A 20,595-nucleotide genomic window follows, 5' to 3' on the forward strand; every position below is an offset into this window, starting at 1 on the left:
GGGAAAGAGGGCTACCTGACCACCACCCAAATTAATTTTGCCTGCTGTAACAGTGGGAGGGGAATAATATCAAAGCAAAATCACCAGCAATTAGATTCTATACCCTAAAAATTATAAGGAATTTATAAGTTTTCCTCATAAATAATCTAATTTGGGGGGAGGGGATCATCTTATATTTGAATAAATATGGGGGATATACTGGGCTCAAATTTTCAAAACTGGATGCCTACATCTCTATCTAGATGCATAAATGAAAAGTTTTTAAGAAGGCTAAACAATCTATCACCAGCATATCAATGAATATCTATAAATCAAGATAGAAGTTTTTTTCTCAGATATCTATGATAGAGTTCAAAGACAGCTTGTAGACCTTTTAGACGCTGGAGTTCATTCACAAATATTCCACTGTCTATTTTATGTAAGAAATTAGACTATGTAAGCATGTAGGGTAATAACCCCATCTTCTTCCTGTACTCATCTGCCACGACTTGGATGTAATAAGAAAAGGGAGGAGATCTGTGAGTTCTCAATGTCTGCGATCAATAAATATCACCCAGATATTATCCGGCTCAACTTGTAGGTTTATTTTACAGATACAGTAAGTGTAACCCTGCCAGTTTCTTCATTGGCCAGGGTAATCTGTGTTGGAGGAGAGGAAAAACATTAGGCAGGTAGTTGTTAAAGTTACATTGTTTAAAGTAAACTAAACCACTAATTGCCATATTAGCAGGACGCGGTCTCTGCATCTTTCACTCATTGACTGCCGCTTATGCCAGGAGCAGCTCAGTGCTGCTCCCCTGCAGGCTCTCTGGCTATCCCTCCGCACTTGTAGTCCCGGGAGATAAGGGCCAGGCTGAGACTGTACTTCCCTGTGCTCCGCTCTCGAGGCACTGTTTTTTAACTTGGCTCCCCACCAGGCCGGTTCCCAGAGCCTCAGTGCCTTCCTGCACTCATCCAGTGGCGCGATCCTCAGCAGCCACGTCCATTTGGGTCTGACCTGTGTCATTTCCAAGAAGTCCGGGTTTCCAACATCCTTCCAAGCTGCAGATCAGAACTTTCCTGTCTCTCTCGCGTCTCCAGGGTCTCAGTTACCCCCACACTCATCGTCTTGTGCCCGAAGGCAATCAGTAGCTTTCCCACTGCCGGTTTTATCTCCAGTTTTCGCAAGCAAATCACCCAATCTTCCCCCAGGTGTGAAATCCTTTCCACCTGGCAGGGTACATCCAGGGGTCACTCCTTCCAGAGCTATCCTAAGTAACAGGGCTCTTGTCTGAGTCCCTGTTACAAACTACACAACCACAATGAATCCTTCTGGCCTTAAAATGGAGGTATCATAAGGCCTTGAACATTCATTCATTTGTACAATGAACAAATGCCTACAAAATAGAATGTGATGGCTGGCTGGCTGGCTAGGGCAGTCACCGCAAAGGCACATTCTCCAGCTAGGGGGGCACCAGGCTTTTACTTCCCCTGCTACCACAGGACAGAAGCTGCCTCAGAAGATAGTGGTGGCAGAGACCACCAGCTGCCTGTGGGGGTGACATGGCATACTCTCCTCACTCCCAGCAGCCCTGTGCATGACCGATACGTGCCCCTGGAGGCTGGGGGGGGCAGTGACAGCCCATAGGCGACAGTGGCGGCGGCAAGCAGTGGGGTGGGCAGGGGGAGGGGGGACGAGTGGCAACCACCTGCAGGCACCACCAGCAGTGTTGGCAGTGGAGGCGGGGGTAGGGGAGCAAGTGGCAACTGCCTGCAGGCACCACTGGCAGCAGCAGCAGCTCTTCTCTCAGGGGGTGCACCGCCAATATCAGGAGATGCACAATACACCCGTGGGCACCTCCTATGTGTCACCAATGGCCCTATGGGTGGCTAGGGGCTGTGGTTGGTACTTGTGGCTGTAGCCCACAACCAACCCCCTACTCTCCTTGACACTGCCAAAGAGCCATTTTGGGAAAGATGAGAAATCCACTATTTGAGGGGGTTACTACAGACGGCATGAACATCTGCATACTTCCTGCTTGTAGTGTTGTAGCACTACAGACACCACTGTAGACGTAACATGCCCTAGACCTAAGGCTCCAAACACTGGGAACCCTTTTGAAAACTTGGCCACCTGTGTTTTTCACAAAAGCACTACAGGTTTCCCTTGCTTTATGCAGGTTCTATATGTGCAAATTTGCTCTTATGCAATGACCCTTTTTATACCAAAACTTCATTATATGCAAGGTAAATTCGCTCTTATGCAATCAGTGTGGTTTGTGCGGTGCATTATGGGAGTGACACACACCAAAATATAGTCTCTCGTGTGGATCTGTGCTCCTCGCTCATTGTCTGAAGCACGTGTTTCTGTAGTTGCCATCCCCATTATGATAGTGCCCTGTGCTTGTTTGTACTGTCTGCTGTTGGCGATTACCAAAATTGTCTTGTAAAAAAGTGGTAGAAATGGGTCTGGGGATCAGTACAGTCGAGGTCTTGGAACATATCCCTATTTGTTACATTGTAAAGTGTGTTCCCTTTATGCGAATTTGAGTTATGTGCCATTTTCCAGGAACACATGTACAGCATAAAATGAGGAAAACCTATAATAGCAGCCTTCCCTCTGCTATTTGATAGTGCTGTGACATCTTAATTGTAAAACTGCATCAATTTCTATCATGCCAGTTAGTGATTCTGCAAGACTGTAATACATACAAGTACTAATGTTCTTTGCAGATACAAGTATACAAGAGAGTTGCTCTTGTTTAAGTGTTTTGTTTTATAGCCTACTATAGATTCTGAAGCCTGTATTGCTCTGCCCCCTGGAGCCTCCCTGCAACCCGTGCTTTTCCTGCTGTGGCAGTTGGCCCCTCAGCTAGGTAGACCTCTGGAGGTAAGGGATTTGTTTCCCTGGTGCTCCCAGACCTGTCTTGGGGCATCCTGGGTTTGCTGCTTCGGGACAGGGGCTACAGCTGCCCTGTTTCAGCTGCTCTGCAGCTAAGCCCCTCACTTGGGAGGCCGGTTTCCTTACTGATGCTGAGGGAAAGGGAGCGAACGTATATTTTTTTCCTCTAACTCCCTTTGCTCTTCTACAGCCATCATCTCCTGCTTGTGGAAAACCGTAGACAGCCACACTGTTTCCTGCAGCTGGCCATGGGGTCTGGGCGTGGGGACCCGGTCCCCATGACTGTCCTGGCAGTGGTTCACCCCCAGCTGGAGACAGGAGCCAATGGGCCCTTGAAGAGGCAGGGAGTCAGGCCCTACGAAGAGAGGTTAAAGGGCCTGAATCTATTCAGCCTCCACAAGAGAAGGCTGAGAGGGGATCTGGTGGCCATTTACAAACTCACCAGGGTGGACCAGCGGAAACTGGGTGCGGCTCTGTTCCATTGGGCACCACCAGGAGTTACTAGGAATAACGGCCAGAAATTATTAGCGGGAAGGTTCAGGCTGGATATCAGGAGGCATTACTTTACAGTTAGGGCTGCCAGGCTCTGGAATAGACTCCCAAGGGAGGTGATGCTCTCTCCTACCTTGGGGGTTTTCAGGAGGAGGCTGGATAGATATATGGCTGGGGTGTTATGACCCCAGCACTCGTTCCTGCCCAGGGCAGGGGGTCAGACCTGATGATCTGTTTAGGTCCCTTCTGACCCTAAGCACTATGAAACTGCACCTTGCTATCCTCCAGTTTAAAACATCAGGTGATAGGGTAGTTTTTGATTGGATGTGTCAGCCAACTAAGTCACTGCGATGGAAAGAGGGGTCAAGGCTTAGAACTTTAAATATCTTAAGTAAATCTATTTACAGCTATATCTGAAAAGCTCAGAGACTAGCCGCTTCTCAGGTTTATTTTAGTTCACCCCACATCTAAAGAAGCATATGCATGCTGCTCCAATATGAGATGGCTACAGATAAGATTTGCATTTTGAAGTTTTATTTTTCTCTCTCATCTTTACAAACTCTTAGGACTTGGAAATAAAGAATATAAAATTTATCTGAGATTCTTTGGGCACCTGGGCAAAATTCCATTAACAAACATGCCTTAGCTTCTACTTCCAGAGCTTATGTAAGAAATGATGTGTTCTTCATGATGTGAGTTCTGTAGCTGAGACTTCTTGTCTTTTTTTGTCATAAGAGTTAACCTCTCAGCAGCCTCCTCCACATGCCATTCAGCATACTCATAGATTTCAGAGACATTAGGGCTGGAAGGGACCTCGGAAGATCATCGAGTTCAGTCCCCTGCCCAAAGGGCAGGAAGTCAGCAGGGGTCATAGGATCCCAGCAAGATAGACATCCAAATGTCTCTTGAAGGCGTTCAAGGTAGGTGCTTGAACTACTTTCGGCAGCAGTCTATTCCAAACCTTGGGGGCTCGGACAGTAAAGAAGTTCTTTCTTACGTTCAGCCTAAAAGGGTCATGGAGGAGTTTGTGACCGTTCGATCTTGTCATCCCTTGGGGCACTCTGGTGAACAAATGTTCCCTCAGATCCTGGTGAGCACCCCTGATAAACTTGTAAGTGGCCATCAGATCACCCCTGAGCCTGAGCTTTTGCAGGCTAAAGAGCCCCAGAGCTCAGCCTCTCATCATAAAGTCTGTTTTCCTGGCCTCTGATCATGCACGTGGCTCTCCTCTGGACTCTCTCAAGCTTCTCCATGTCCTTTTTGAATTGTGGAGCCCAAAACGTTTTGTTTGCTTTACTAGCTACAGCATCACATTGAAGGCTCATGTTCATCTTGTGGTCAATCATGACCCCCAAGTCCCTTTCGTCCAAAGTGCTAGTCAGTGTAGCACCGCTGAGCCTATAAGCATGCTGCAGGCTTCTCCTCCCAAGGTGGAGAACCTTGCATTTTTCAGTGTTAAATGCCATCAAATTCTCATCTGCCCATTTCTTGAGCCTGTCGAGGTCAACCTGGATTGCCCTCCTGTCCTCAGGTGTGGACACTTTACCCCAAAATTTGGTTTTGTCGGCGAACTTGGCCAGTCCGCTTCTGATGCCAATGTCCACATCGTTAATGATGATGTTGAACAACACAGGCCCAAGAACCAAGCCTTGAGGGACCCCACTGGTCACAGGGCAACACGATGATCGAGTTCCATCAACCACCGCTCTCTGGGTCCAACCACATAGCCAATTCCCCAGCCAGCAGATTGTGGAGAAGCTGAAGCCGCAGTTGGCCACTTTAGCCAAGAGGTGATCATGGGATACCAGATTGAAGGCTTTTTTGAAGTCAAGATATAGGATATCAATCTCTTCCCCCTTGTCCAAGTGATAGATCTCCTGGTCATAAAAGGAAATAAGATTGGTCAAGCAAGACCTACCCACAGCAAACCCGTGATGACTATCCCTCAGGATTTTGCCATCAGCCAGTCTGTTGAGAATGGTCTTTTTGATAATCTTTTCTAGGACCTTCCCTGGGATAGAGGTCAGGCTGAGAGGCCTGTAGTTTGCTGGATCCACTTTCCTCCCCTTCTTGAAGACAGACACCACACTGGCCTTCTTCCAATCTTCGGGCACTTCACCAGAGCACCAGGAGTTCTCAAAGATCCATGCCAGGGGCTGGGCTATGATGCTCGCCAAATCCTCAAGTACCCTGGGGTGTAAGCTGTCAGGACCGGCTCACTTGAAGGTATCCAGCCTCTCAAGGTGTTCCTTCACTAGGTCAGCACCGATGGAGGGTAAGGCATCTCCCTCATCCAAGCCTTCCTGTCCCGTAATGGGCAAGGGTGTCCTTTGGGACTGGTGAAAGACCAACACAAAGTACCCATTTAGCAAGTTGGCTTTTTCATGGGTGTTGGTTGTCAGATGTCCCATCTGGTTTAGCAGGAGTCCAATGTTGCCCTTGTTTTTCCTCCAGCTCCCCACATATCTAAAAAAGGACTTTTTATTGTCCTTGATACTTGTAGCCAGTTGGAGTTTCATCAAAGCCTTGGCTTTCCTTGTTTGGTCTCTGCAGGTTCAAACCAGCGCAGAATATTCCTCCTTGGAGGTGGATCCCGTCCCCCATCCTTTGCAGGCCTCTCTTTTTAGACGCAGGAGGTCCGCTAGTTCCCTGGAGAGCCAAGGGGGCTACTGTGCCCTTTTGCTGCCTTTCCTCTGAGATGGGACAGACTTTGCTTATGCATGGAGGATCGGTCCCTTGAGGAGCAGCCACTCATCCTCAACTCCCCTTTGGGCTAAGGCCATTTAGGGCCTCACTGACAAGCTTCCTGAGCTTGTCAAAGTCAGCTTTCCTGAAGTCGAGGACTTCTATATTGCTGACTGACTTGCCAGCTTTACGGAGGATGGTGAAGGTGATCAGCTCGTGGTCACTGTCACCCAGCTTCCCTTCTACTGTTAGGTTGCTGATAAGGTCATCCTCCGTTGCCAGTACCAGGTCGAGCAGTGCTTTACCTCTCGTCGGCCTGTAGACTTCTTGCGTCAGATAGAGGTCATCCACACACGTGACAAAACTTTGTGACCATTCGGATATGGCCGAGCACTCTTCCCACGAGATGTCCGGTAGTTAAATTCTCCCATAACAACCATGGACCAGGAGCATGCAGCCTCAGCCAATTCCCCAGCGAACTCCTGGTCAAGCTCTTGATCCTGGGTAGGAGGTCTGTAATTGACTCCCACCATTGTGTCCCCTGTGCCATGTTCCCCACGGATTTTCACCCAGAGGGTCTCCAGTTGTCCACCCTGGGCGCCAGTGTTGGCTTGCAGGGTCGTGTAGCTTTCCTTGACATAGAGAACTACACCCCCGCCCCTTCTGTCCACACGATCTCTCCTGTACAAGGTACAGCCGTGTATACCTGTGGCCCAGTCATGGGTGGAAATCCACCAGGTCTCCGTTATCCCTATGACATCATATTTATCTGTGTTTAGCAGGAGGACAAGTTCTTCCTGTTTATTCCCAAAGCTCCTGGCATTTGCATACAAGCAGGCAAGTGTCCCTTTGGGGGCCCCTGGCTTGCCCGCAGAGCGTTCCAGAGCTGGGGCAAGGGTGGGCCCCCTAGAGTGCCTTGGCCTTCTGGCTTTGCAAGGGTTGCTCAGTGGCCCAGCAGTGGCAGTAATGCCCCTATCCCCTGGTGGGCTTAGTTTAAAGCCCGGTGGAGCAGGTCAGCCAGTCTGGCTGAGATGAGCCTCCTCCCCAGCAGAGAGAAGTGGAGGGCGTACCTTTCCAGGACCTCACTGCCTCTCTCATCAAAGAGCGGACTGTGGTCATGGAAGTCAAAGCCTTCCTGATGACACCAGCGCCGCAGTCATTGGTTTGCTACCTCAATCCTCCTCTCCCTCCACAGCCCGTAGCCTGAGACTGGGAGGATCGAAGAGAACACCACCTGCACCCCCAACCCCTTAAGCCCTGCTCCCAAGTCCCTGTAACACTTCATGACCCGGCTGGGATTGCTCCAAGCCATGTCATGGGTGCACACATGGATAAGGAGCATAGGTTAGTGGTCAATGGGCCAGAGGAGCCCAGGGATCTTCTCCTCAATGTCTCAGATACGGGCTCCCGGGAAGCAGCAGACTGCTTCCCAGGCTAAGAGGTCAGAGCAGCAGATTGCCCCCTCAGTCCCCGTCAAGATGGAGTCTCCCATGACAAGGACTTTGTATTTTGCCTTGGGGAGAGCGGGGGCAGTACTCATTACTATGCAGATTTTAAAAGCAACTATTCAGTGCTGAGAGTCTGGGGAACTAAGAGGAAGAGGACATCTTAAGGTCCTAGTCCACACACTGGCATCTGCGTGCCAGGCTCTTAAAAGAAAACCCCCAATTCTGTTATCTGACAAAATGATTTTTCCCATTCTGAGGTATTCAAATCAGCCATACATACTACAGAGAACTTCATCTGACCAAGTTGCCCATTACTAAAAATATGTTCTCCGATCACCACAGGAGAAAGATGACAAACTATACATGGCTGGCATAGGTCTTCAGGGGTCAAAAAGAACTAAAACACCCCACAGTTGCAGCCTGTCCCTTCCTCATCTACAATCGGTTTCCAAATATGTACGTCCTTGTTATATACACACATACTACATCTGTCCTCTTCAATCCTTCTGTTCTTATAAGCCTCCTTTGATACAGCTATTTGGTTTGAGGTGACCTCTATATATAGACAATAGTGTTCACTGAAATGCACCTTTGTGCTAAAATTTAAATTTCAGTTTATGCCCTATACTGGCACCAGAATCAAACAGGATCATAAACACAGGGAAACTGGATATTTCTCTGGCTGTCAAGTGAGGTATACTATTTATATATGATGAGGATCTTGCACTGCCATATATGCCTCAGTCCCCTGCATATTCCTAGATTTCAGTTATTTTTAAAATATTTTTTCTTGTAATTAAAGAAAGAATGGTATACTAAGCACCAAACTAAAAAAAAAAAAAAAGCTGCTAAGTTAAAAACATAAAAAAGAAAGAAAAAAATCCAACTTTGGATTCTTAAAATTCAAGTATCTAAACGACAACATACCAAACTGACCAAAATATCTCGTTTCTAACAGTGATTTGAAAACTAAACATTTAGAGATGCAGCACCAAACAATTCAATTAGAGAAAGGCAGACATGGCTGAAAGGAGGCATCCTACCTTACATTACACAGTTTTAACAGTGCTCTAATATATACACATAATGTAAAAGAAGTTAAAATGCTATGCTTTTTGATTTCACTGGCAAGACCAAAAGATAAAGCAGGATATGCAACCTGATTCAACTATCCAAGTGTAAATACAACCCAATGTCAAGGGAAATAAAAATTAGTCTTATGGTAGACAACAATGACTGCAAAAGTTTGATGCAACCTTTAGGTCACGTCATCCTTTTTGTTACATCTCTGAACACAGGAGAGCTACAACTTGATTTACATCATAAATTCAGTGACACACTTTTTCTGTATGAAGAAACAGTGTCTGCAGTCACCATGCATTTTCATGTATGCAGCTGTGACCCTTTCTCTTTCAGAAACACGGCACAGCACTTTATCAAATATGCATTCTAAAAGCATTTTTCTACCTGCTCTGAATTTTGATTTCAGAGTGCTGGTTGGAATCCAAAAAAGACATGGGGGGTGTCAGTTCTTCAGCACTTTCACACAACAAAAACATACATGGTGAATAATTATGGAAAAATACAAAATAGTCAGAAAATATTAGTGAAATGAGTGGCAAGAAAGGGACTCTTAGCAAAATGTTAAAGCCAAGTTTCTCCCTCTATTGTGTTGATTTTGCTGCTGAAATTGTTCCATTTTATTTTAAAGCTGTCTTTATGAACATACTGCATTCACCTATTATTAATGCACTTCAAGTGTTGAAGATTTAACAGAAATCTCATGAAATTCATTTCATGGAGATCACACACAAAATGAGAATTTTTTTGTGTTCACATCTGTTTAATGGTCAAAAGATTAAACTATATATCCATCCCACATACGATATACAACCTCAAAGCAGTGGACCATCTGGCTACAATAGAAGATGCAAGTTAGCTATCTTGAACTACATTAACCACAAATGTTACCACCACAGGTGTTCTATCAACCCCAAGAATAATAAAAAAGTATTCCTAAATACATCTCTCATACATCAAAAATCTTCTAGCCTTATCACAGATTACCAGTCTAGAAATATGAATTACTCACCTTCACAATAAATCATGAGTTATTCAAATTCTGTTCTAAACTAAGTTCAAAGCATCTGTATGGGAAATGTATGTTTCCACAGTAACTAATGCCTATCACATCCCCAGTTGTCAACATTTTACCTTTTGCTCACCTGAACCATTGTCACTAGCGGTCCCCACAAAAATTCTCAACTCCCACCAGAAGAAACTCTTCTCTGCATTTAACTCAACTCATACCTGAGTTATAGATGAGGCACATGACACAACCTAAAGCTACCAAAAGCTGGCCATGTTGGACAAAAGAGAAGCAGAAAATTTGAGAACTGAGAGCCCCCTGCTGGGAATGACTAACCTGGACCACAAATACATGTAACAGTCTAGGGACAACCAGCTGAAGAGTCACAGCTGATCCCAACTTCTGAACTGTTGAACACATAGTAACTCACATCACTTATTTTAAGTATCTTTAAAAAAAATGTACCTAAACTTTACAGTTTATATTTAAGTCTGCTTTGGTATCTGTCCATTACTAGAAAGCAACACTGACCAGAGACCAGGGTCATCTAAAGCTGAAAAAAGAAAGTGAACCCAAATCAACATTGTCCTGGTAATGAGTGCAAGAATCCACATACTTAAAAGGGGGTCAAATGAATACCTATCATATATTCAAAGATGAGAACATTATAATTATTTTTCTTCCTTCCAGAAAAAAAGGATTCATTTATAACTGTGTAGAAAATGGAGGGTGCCAGAGTTCCCTTGCCTCACTCTTCTCAATACCAGTCCTTAAAAAAAGCAAGCTTCAAGGCAGACTTTAAGCAGCACTCTCCCTTCCCCACCACACACAAGGTGTTGAAGAACCTGATGGCTCACAATCTCCTTCCAAAAGTTCTTCATTGTCCAATGTCATCACAGCAAAGAAACCATGTTACATTGCAGTTACTTGACATAAACTCTATCCTGCAAATGCAAGTTAACAATTAAGCTTTTGGCACTGCTTTAAAATGATTCCAGAAAAGATTACAATAATTGCTTATTTCAGTACACAACTTCTGGTGCTTTATCAATCCTCCAATAATGATTTTGCCTTGAATATTTTTGCATATCTGACAGTTCAAGTTATGAATATTGTAATAGGATATTACTGTTCATGAGTTGCTTGAACAGTCCTCAGGGTATAATTTCCTGAGGAAAAATGAGAGCAAGTCTTGTGACAACTTCACAATAACCCTCAGGTGTAACACAGTAATTACAAGCTAGAAACACAATACAGCATTTGATAAAACTATGCAACTAAAAATGTAACCTGACAAGTCTTGAACAAAGAAATGTTCCTAATGCAGAAAAACGTGCAAACCATGTGCCAGAATCTTAGTAACCTGACCAAGTACGCATTGAAAGAGCACGTCCACATTTTACAGTCCAAATCCATCTCTCTAACACATTAAACTGGCACCATCAGAAGTCAGACACTGCTCAAGACTAGAACAAGATCTAAATATGTCATAAGGCCCAGTTTCAAACAGCTCCAATTTACTATTAAACCATACTGTTATCCTGTCAGCAGTTATTCTTTGGAAGTCATTTTCTCTCCTAAGGAGAGGAAGTCTGACATGGATTTCAAGACTCAATTACGACACTCTAGATGGCTAAGAGAAAAGACTGAAAACTGAAAGTTTCATACTTGTATGCTGAAGCCCTAGCTACCACTAAGCTTAAAGCTACATTCTTTCCAAAAAGTCTAGCCTACCCAGTTAGTAAAAACTGCTATGTCAATACCTTACTGTGCAGGCCATTTATACAGAACGAAGAATTGTGGGAGTTATCAAAATTATATTAATGCCTTGAAAACAGATTGCAGGGACAGCAAATAACAAGTCAATGTCTAGTCAAGAGTTCCTCAAGATCTAACTGATATGTCAAAGATTTTCCTCAATTAAAATGACTATAACATCACAGAGAAATGAGCATTACTAGCTGTGCATACATTTTGACTTTCTTTTTATATGGCAACCACTTTAACAATCAGATGACATACAAATGTAACAAAATATAGCAAAAAAAAAAGTTTCTGACAGAGGTTTGGGATTGTGACCCAGGAGAGGGCATCGATGTAGAGGCCACCCAGATGAGCACCAACACCCCAAGATGCTTGTATAGGTGACAGAAAACCTGAGACGACCAGAGGGGAACTCAGGTGCCTTTATGCGAACGCCAGAACCATGGACAACAAACAGAAGGAACTGGCTCTCCTGATAGATGAGGAATTTAACCTCATATGATTGATGGAGACCTGGTGGGATGACACGCATGATTGGGCAGTGGATACTGATAGCTATAGGCTCTACAGGAAGGATCACATTGGGAAGAAACAAGGAGGGGTAGCCCGCTATGTGAAACAGCGGTACCCCTCCCTGTAGGTCAGGTCTGATAGCAGGGAGAGGTCCCTTGAGACCCTCTGGGTCAAGATACACGAGGGTTCAGGAGAGGGAGACCTGATGGTGGGAGTCTACTACAGGCCTCCCTCCCAAAAAGAGGAGAACAATCAGGCATTCTCAAGGGAACTGGCTGATGCAGCCAGCACTAAAGACCTCACTGTCATGGGTGACTTCAACTACCCTGACATCTGTTGTGGGGGATCATTGGGCCAGCTTCAGCAGGTCAGCCAATTTCTTGGTAAGTACTGATGACCTGTTTCTATCACAGGTTGTCAAAGGACCAACTAGGGGGGAAACCACTCTGTACTTTGTGCTTACCAAACGGGAGGGCATGGTAGGGGACCTGAAGATTGGTGGTACCCTGGGTGACAGTGACCATGATCTGATTAGGTTCACCATCCACCGGAAGGCTAGGATTTCAACTAGTAGAACAGAGGTCCTCAATTTCAGAAGGGAAGACTTTAACAAACTAAGAAGTCTTGTTAAAAAGGCCCTCTGCAACCACCAACTGAAGGATTTGGGGGCTCAGGAACAATGGTGCCTCCTCAAGAGAGCTGTCCTCTCTGCTCAAAAAGAGGCCATTTCCATGAGATCAAAAAGAGGGAAAGGAGCCAAGAGACTCCTTGGCTCAACAGGGATATTAGAGAACTTTTGAAAAAGAAAAAGGACACATATAGGCAACGGAAAAAAGGATCAGCACCCTGAGAAGAGTTCACTCATATAACCAGGGTCTGCAGGTATGAGATACGGAAAGCCAAACCAGGCATGGAGATCAAGCTAGCATCCGAAATTAAGGACAACAAAAAGTCCTTCTACACGTACATGGAGAGCTGGGAAAATAAATACATCGAGCTCCAATGTGGGACCCCTACTGAATACAGAGAGGCAGCCCACAATAGATCCCCATGAAAAGGTGGAGGTCCTAAATGGTTACTTCACATTGGTATTCCAGAAAGCTAACAGGAACTATGCACCTGTCCACAGGCCCAGGGAATATGGGGAAGTCAACAGTCAATATAAAATCAGCCCCGACTAAGCAAGGGTCCTCTTAGAACAACTGGACATTTTCAAGTTCTCTGGGCCAAACAACTTACATCCAAGAGTCCTTAAAGAACTGGCTGAACTCACTGCAGGTCCTTTGGCGAAAACATTTGAAAAAAGTCGTAGAACTCAGGAGTGGTACCAGATGACTGGAAAAGGGCCAATGTAGTACCCATCTTTAAGAAAGGGAGGAGGGATGATCCTGCAAACTATAAACCAGTCAGTCTGACTTCAGTCCTAGGAAATACTTTTGAAAAAATTGTTAAGTAGGCCATCAATTACAAGCTTGTAACTGACAGGGTATTAAGAAGCAACTATCCTGGCTTTGTGGAGGGTAGATCATGCCTAACAAACCTAGTGCCCTTTTACGACCAGGCAACTAACCAGCTGGACAAGGGACATGAAGTAGGCATCATTTACCTAGACTTCAGTAAGGCCTTTGACTCGGTCTCCCACGAAATTCTCTCAATTAAATTGGAGGGTACTGGCCTAGATCAGCCTATGGTGAGGTGGGTTGGCTTAGAAGCCAACCCCAGAGCGTTGTAGTCAATGAGCCTGCCTCGTTCTGGAGGGCTGTCTCTGGTGGTGTCCCACAGGGATTGGTGCTTGGACCCATGCTTTTTAACATTTATTAATGACTTGGATGAATGGGTGGAATGCTCTATGGGAAATGCGGGCACACCAGAGGATACGGTAAGGATCCAGGACACCTAAACAGACTGGTTCTATACGCTGATCAGAATCAGATGAGGTTCAACAAGGAAAAGTACTGGGTCCTCCATCTGGGTAGGAAGAACCTTCACCATAACTATAGGATAGGTGGAAGACCACTCATTGGCACATCTGAACAGGACCTGGGGGGTCACAATCTACCAGAAGATGAATGAGTCAACAGTGTGATGAAGTCACCAGCAGGTCAAACAGAACTCTGGCAGATATCAGCTAATGTGTTGCCAACAGATCCAGAGAGGGGCTTCTCCCTCTCTACTAGCACTGGTGAGGCTGCAGCTGGAGTACTGTGCCCAGTTTTGGGTATCACACTTCAAGAAGGATATGGATAAGCTCCAGAGGGTGCAGAGAAAGGTCACCTGCATGATCAGGGACCTGGAGAAAAGGCCATATAAGAAGAGACTCTGGGAACTAGGCTTGTTCAGTCTGAGTAAGAGGAGGCTGAGAGGTGACTTGATCGCCGCCTACAAGTACGTCATGGGGAAGTACCAAGATCTGGGGAAGCAACTCTTCAGGAAGGCATCCTTTGGGAGGATGAGGACCAATGGACACAAACTAACAAAGGGAAGATTTAGACTGGACATAAGGAACAACTTCTCCGTATAGTTAACTAAAACCTGGAACACACTCCCAACAGAGGTGGTGCAGTCACCATACTTGGAGGTGTTCAAAAGGAGGCTGCATAAGCACCTCATTGAGCTACTTTGAGCTCATTAACCTCATGCCTACGGCAGAGGACTGGACTTGGTGATCTTCCAGGTCCCTTTCCATCCACTGATTCTATGATTGTGAATGGGGGAGGAGGGGAGACAACCTAGTTTTTATTCAGCCGAGCACTGTTAAAGAACCTATCACTTCATACAACTGAGATGCAATTTATTTAAAAATTAGGACTGAATTCCTCACTGCTGTCTTGGTTCTTACTGTGACTGATGTGATCTATTTGCTGGTTGCCTTCAAAAGAGCACATAGCCTAGCTAGCCACAATCCAAGTCTATAAGAGAAAGTCTACACAAAGCAAAAGGAAAGCCTATCCATCTCTCCCAAAAGTAGCAAGATTTGGCTTCAGATTTCTAATTGTAGCATAATCCATGGCATAAGACCTTCCACCAAAAAATGACTTCCTCTAATTACTTGGGGCTTTCCTAAAATTGGTCTCAGCTTCACCATCCCCACTGGATGTACCTGTCACGGCACACGACCAAAAGATGGACAAACTGATATATATTTCAGACCCAGCCCACTCAGGTCTTTAAAAGACATAACAAAGACCGTGAAATAGTTCTACAACTGGAATAAGGACCCTGGTTTAACATCAATCAGGCAGTTATATTCTGGCAACTGCTTAGACTTGCTGGTAACATTACTTGTTTTTCAATATTTTTCATTCCTCATGCTAAAACCATCACGTGTTGACAAGAATGCAAATTTTCATTTGCCCAAGAGGCAGAACTAGTGGAGGGCTTTGGGGATCAGAGGGGTTCTGTAAATGTAAACTGTTACAGTGTACTACATTTAAGTTCATAGTAATTGGACTGAAGAAAGTATGCCTTTACCTGGAGCGTGAATTTTTCCAGTACAACATAAACAATACTCAGCTGAGTACATGGTACTCCCATTAGCTCCTGTAATTGTCAACTAGTCAGTTTCCCCTGTAATCTATTAATGAGTTTCTGGGCTACCATAAGAAGCCTTAAAAATTATGGGAACTAGACATTTTTGGGGCTGCTGTGTCCCCTCATTTTCAAACGGCAGCCTTCAAATAGGCTACTTCCCATACTCTTCAAGGCTTTTAATTACACCCCTGAAGCCTTGAAAATAAGTTTCCTTTTCTAAAAACAGCCTTTTACAGCTACTTTCCCACCACCATTGCTATGCAGTTAACCAGAGTGCAATTACATTTCAAAGACAGTTGGGTTGAAATAGGCTAGGCACTTAAGCAGTGAATACACTTAACCAATACATAATTAACCAATGTAAGCATTAAGTACCAAATTGGCATTGCCATTGTGTTATGCAGTTAAGCAAACTATGCATTTATATAAATAGCCCTTATACTTACTTCATTATTACTGAGACACCATGTTTCAGGTGTCTTGAAAATCTCTAATTCTGAAAGCACTCAGCAAATAATGTCTTCTTACTCTCATACCACTTATTGACTATTGTTCATTTATTTAGATGTATATATCTTGCTTATCCAAAAGGCTCAGAGGGGCTTACAATAAACATACAACCCACAAACAGGATTTCCTAAATAACACCCCAAAACTTGAGACCACCAACTCCCCTCCCCACCCCCGCAACTGCTGCTTCACATATGCAAGCCCACTGGCTAATTCCAACCATGCTTCCCTGTCACCATTTACACCCAGATATGAGAAACCTCTTTCCACTTCCCCCACTCCTTACCCACCCACTCCCGTTTAACCCCCAAAAGGATATCCCTCCACCACCCCTCAATATCCCTTCCAAGCCTGTACCCCAACTAGTGGGTTAAAAAGGGTTCCCCTTCCACCCCAGGGTTCTCTCCAGAGCATCTTATACCTCCTCTATATACTTCCTATTGTATCAACAATTACTGTGCATATATTAATCCAGGACCTCTACTTTGGTTTTTCCCCTACAAAAAGGAAGGGAATCGTGTTATTTAAAGATCTGAGTGAATGCTGAAACCTCAGCTAGAGGATGCAAATAGAACTATTACTACTGATTAGGTAGTAGTATAAGCTCTCCTTTAGCTTCAGTAACAAACTGGGTGCATTTGGGACCAGTGAAAGTCTTAGGGGATGTTTATCTGTAATCTATTATTTATAAAAGGAGAATATTTAAAAAACAAACTAATTAACATGAAGCTCACCTGATTGCATACAAATTTCGAACAGCCTCATCTCCGTTTTTTCCCACAGTAAGGGCTTGCATCTGTAGCAATTTCCCAATTGTTTTTATCAAACCATGCACATTCCTGTCAAAACAATGAATACAAAATAGCATTACCATACAAAGGGTAGTTGAATTAGTTGACTATTAGAGGAAGGGTGTCATGATCCAAGCAGAACTGTGATCCACGAACTCTTGAGCACTGCTCTGCATTTGTACCAACTGCCTTTGTGATTATGGGCTCATCTGAACTGAATCCACACTCTTCCCAAGACTGATCTCAACCTATTCTCAAACTTTAAATGAGTAAGAGGCCCAGTTCTACTAGGCCACTTTTAGCAAGCAGATTTGGAACTGTGGGATGAGCCAAATGCCCAATGATGATGCTCATCAGTTTTATTTGGTAAAGTGAATTATTACAGGTCTTGGGCCAAACCAATCTCACTCTTCCTAAGACTGTTGCTGAAAATGCTCTAGGCCAGCTGTTCCAAACTCAGAAGAGAGGCACTGAGAACAATTAGGATGAACTATTTATTCTGTGGTTGGGAGCATCCTTGCTGCCACAGTTCCAAGTCTGGAGTATGTGAAGTAAAAGAAGGAAGACAGGGCTTATTTTAGCTTCCTCATATGCAAAAGAGAGCTCAGTTACCTGTGCCACAGAAGAGTTAAGAGAAAAATAATGCACCAGTTAATATCTACAAAGAACTCTGAGGAAAGAAACCCTTCAGTTAATAACTGAACACAAATTTTTTTATCATGTTAAAACCAAACCTGGACTCCGAAATGAATGAAAGATTAAGCACAAATATTCAGCAGAGATTTAACCATGATTACCCGAATCATATGCTTAAATCCCTCAAACTGAAACTAAATCCCAAGACAGACTCTGGACAACTGGCTTGTCCTTCCAAGTCTGGATTGCAGCTGAAGGAGCCTTGCCAAACAGCTCTCATTCCACCCACCTCACTTTGTTGACTATTCATGAAATCTACTGAGTAGCAATAGGATTTCTGGCAGCATTACAGGATTCTTTATTATCTTCAAAACAGAGTCTAAGAGAATGTTGTGCAGTCTAGAGTCTGCCAGCCAATCAGAAACCTTATACAGAACATGATTTCAACAATTCATTGTTTGGTTTCAGTGGAGGGGTAGTTCTGATGATTGGATTTATTTTTTTTTATTAAATATTTCAAATCTTTCAAAACTCCTGCAGTTTTATAACAACATGACAGCACCTCAGATAAATGGCTTGAATTCTACAATCAAGTCCTCAGTTAAAAAAGGTAGAGGGGTGTGCGGGGGAAAGGAAGAGGGGGGCAAAAACAACTTTCAGGTATTATGTTGTTGAAAAAAGAAAAATGATATAAGGTTTGTTCCTCATTCTCAGGAGAAATGTAAGGCAAAACAGTCATATCAATTAAAAGCATAACAAAAATAAAACAGTAATGAAACGACATCAAGACACAGGGGAAAAATTCCTTTTAACATTAATAAAGGGATGGGTAAAGAAAAAAACCCCCAGGTATACATATTAGAGGGCTTTTTTCCATTCTCCTCTTGTCCCTTGGCAGCAAAACGTCAGCTCCAAGTTACTTAGCCTGTATCTTCAGTGAAATGAATTCCCTCATCAGTGAAATGTGAAACACTGGCAGCTCCTAACCACCAAGCAGAATTGGTCAAAAGAATCAGATTAACATTTATATGGTACTCGCACACACATTTCAAAAGCCAAGTAAACTTTATTATTCCCATTTAACTAATGGGGAAACTGAGGTACAACATGAAGTGACATGCACAAAGTACATTATGCATTATATTAATCTTTAGTGGATTAGTTCTGGATGGAACCCTACATATCAGTTTAATCTGGACATGCTCAGGCCACCTATATAACAGTAATTGAGCAAACTTATCAAGTGAATGAATCAGTCACTGCAACTTGCTGTGTGGACACTATTGAAATGAACTAGAAATTCACATCTGAGGGTTGCACCAATTTAACTAAATCAGTATAAGTTTTTTATGTAGACAATACCTTAAAGGAATTTGTCCCCAAAGAAAAAAAATGCCATTCACCAAAGGAATATTTTGGGACTGAATGCCTGTACAGTGCTTTCCTATTCATGAAAACAAGAACTACATAAAGAGCAAAAGCATCTCCATTATCTTTATCTACAGTGCCATAATGCCAAATCCATGTAATTAATTAAAAAAAACAAAAAAACAAAAACAGACAAAAATAATTGGAGATTGCTACAAATTTATCACTTTACCACCACAGCCTAATCAAAAGGCATGACTTGTATAACTTTATACAAGTAGCAGAAGGCTCTAAAAATTCAGTGAATTTTCCCCAATGCTAGTCAACAGCTAACACCAACATCCATGATATAGGGTAGAGAGAGTTGTTCTTTTCTCCCGATACATCAGCCTTTTACACTCTTACATAAAAGTACTACTGAACACTGGCAAAGTTCATTAGGGGTAGAATACTGCTGCTAAAGGTTTCCTTTAATTAAAAAAGTCCAGTTCCAAATGTTCTTCTAATCACTAAAATTACACGCTGTCATGATACCTGAGCATCAAAACACTAAAAGCCTTACTATATGAGAGATTACAGTTTTATTCACAATCATGTTGCCAAGCAACAGCTGTAAAAAAAAAGTGAGTACAATAGGCCTCTAGATCTTGGTGAACTAAATGGAAGAGATGGAGAAAGAGAGAAGGTCCTTTTTTGGAATGTTTGACCTTAGCGGATATTCAGGGCATGTGAAAAGGCAGTTACCACTAACCCTAATAACATGTCACTGAATCAAAATAAAGCAACTACGAACTGAGGAAAGGGGGATGGAGGATCTCAAAACCAGCTATGTAGAACTTGTTTCTAAGAAACACCAATAATAGTCTGTCCTAATTCCCGCTTCAGATTTTGAGGGGCTTATTTTAGGATTTTAGTTACTTTCAGGTTTACATACAACTTTGGAACTAAGCAAAATGTCCTCATTATAAACTATCACATGGATTAAGGACCTGCTCACCCACAGGCATTAATGCTAACATGAGAGATATCACACTATATGGAAGAGACAGAACAGAGAAGAAAGGTCAGGAGGTTGCGTTCTATGCCAAAGAGCACCTCACTTCATCAAGGATTAGCTTCGGGTTAGAGGAGGGTCGGGCAGAGACACTTTCGGTCAAACTACAAGGGGGGCGTGGGGAAGGGACCTTACAGTGGGTGTCTACTACAGACCACGCAACCAGGGGGAAGAGCTCGACCACGACTTCTCCAGACAGCTTATGGAGGTGGTTAGGTCAAGAGATGTTATTGTCATGGGTGACCTAAACTACCCAGACATTTGCTGGGAGGAGCAGACAGCCAGGTCTGACCGCTCGCGTAGGTTCCTGGCTGTATTATAGGACCTTCACCTTATCCAGGAAGTGCACAGCCCCACTAGGAGTAACGCCTTTCTGGACCTGGTCCTGGCCACAGGAGATGACCTGGTGAGAGGACTGCAGGCCCTTGACCACCTGGGCAATAGCGATCATCACCTGCTGGATTTCACTATACAACGCAGGGTGTCAAGGGCTTACACCAAGGCTAAAGCCCTTGACTTCAGAAGGGCCAACTTCAATGAGCCTAGGAGACTAGTGGGGGAGGCACTAAGGGCCCAGAAGGTAGAGGAGATGGGAGCCCACGAGGGATGGCCGTACCTTAAGGGGGCGATCCTCCAGGCCCAAAGGATAAGAGTCCCTGAGAGACGCAAGGCGGGTAAGAGTGCTCAGAAACCCCCTTGGCTCAGCAAGGGCATTCAGCAATGCCCGAGGACTAAAAGGGAGGCGTACAACCAGTGGAAGGGAGGAACTATCACCAAGGAGGAGTACTCCTCCTCAGCCCGGGAGTGTAGGAGGGCTATTAGGAAGGCCAAGG

General features: G+C 44.1%; 1 protein-coding gene across 4 annotated transcripts in view; it reads right to left on the minus strand.

Annotated features, from left to right (window-relative positions):
* FOCAD (focadhesin) overlaps window positions 1-20,595 on the minus strand; it is a 293,131-nt gene that overhangs the window by 235,083 nt on the left and 37,453 nt on the right. For all 4 annotated transcript variants that reach the window (XM_025216584.1, XM_006034585.3, XM_025216583.1 and 1 more), the window contains one exon: window positions 16,648-16,752. In XM_025216584.1, coding sequence (XP_025072369.1) covers window positions 16,648-16,709 — 62 coding nt within the window. In that variant the 5' untranslated portion in view covers window positions 16,710-16,752. The remainder of the gene's footprint in view (window positions 1-16,647; window positions 16,753-20,595) is intronic.

This window comes from Alligator sinensis, unplaced genomic scaffold (assembly GCF_000455745.1).
Source record: "Alligator sinensis unplaced genomic scaffold, ASM45574v1 scaffold120_1, whole genome shotgun sequence".
Lineage (NCBI taxonomy): Eukaryota > Metazoa > Chordata > Crocodylia > Alligatoridae > Alligator > Alligator sinensis.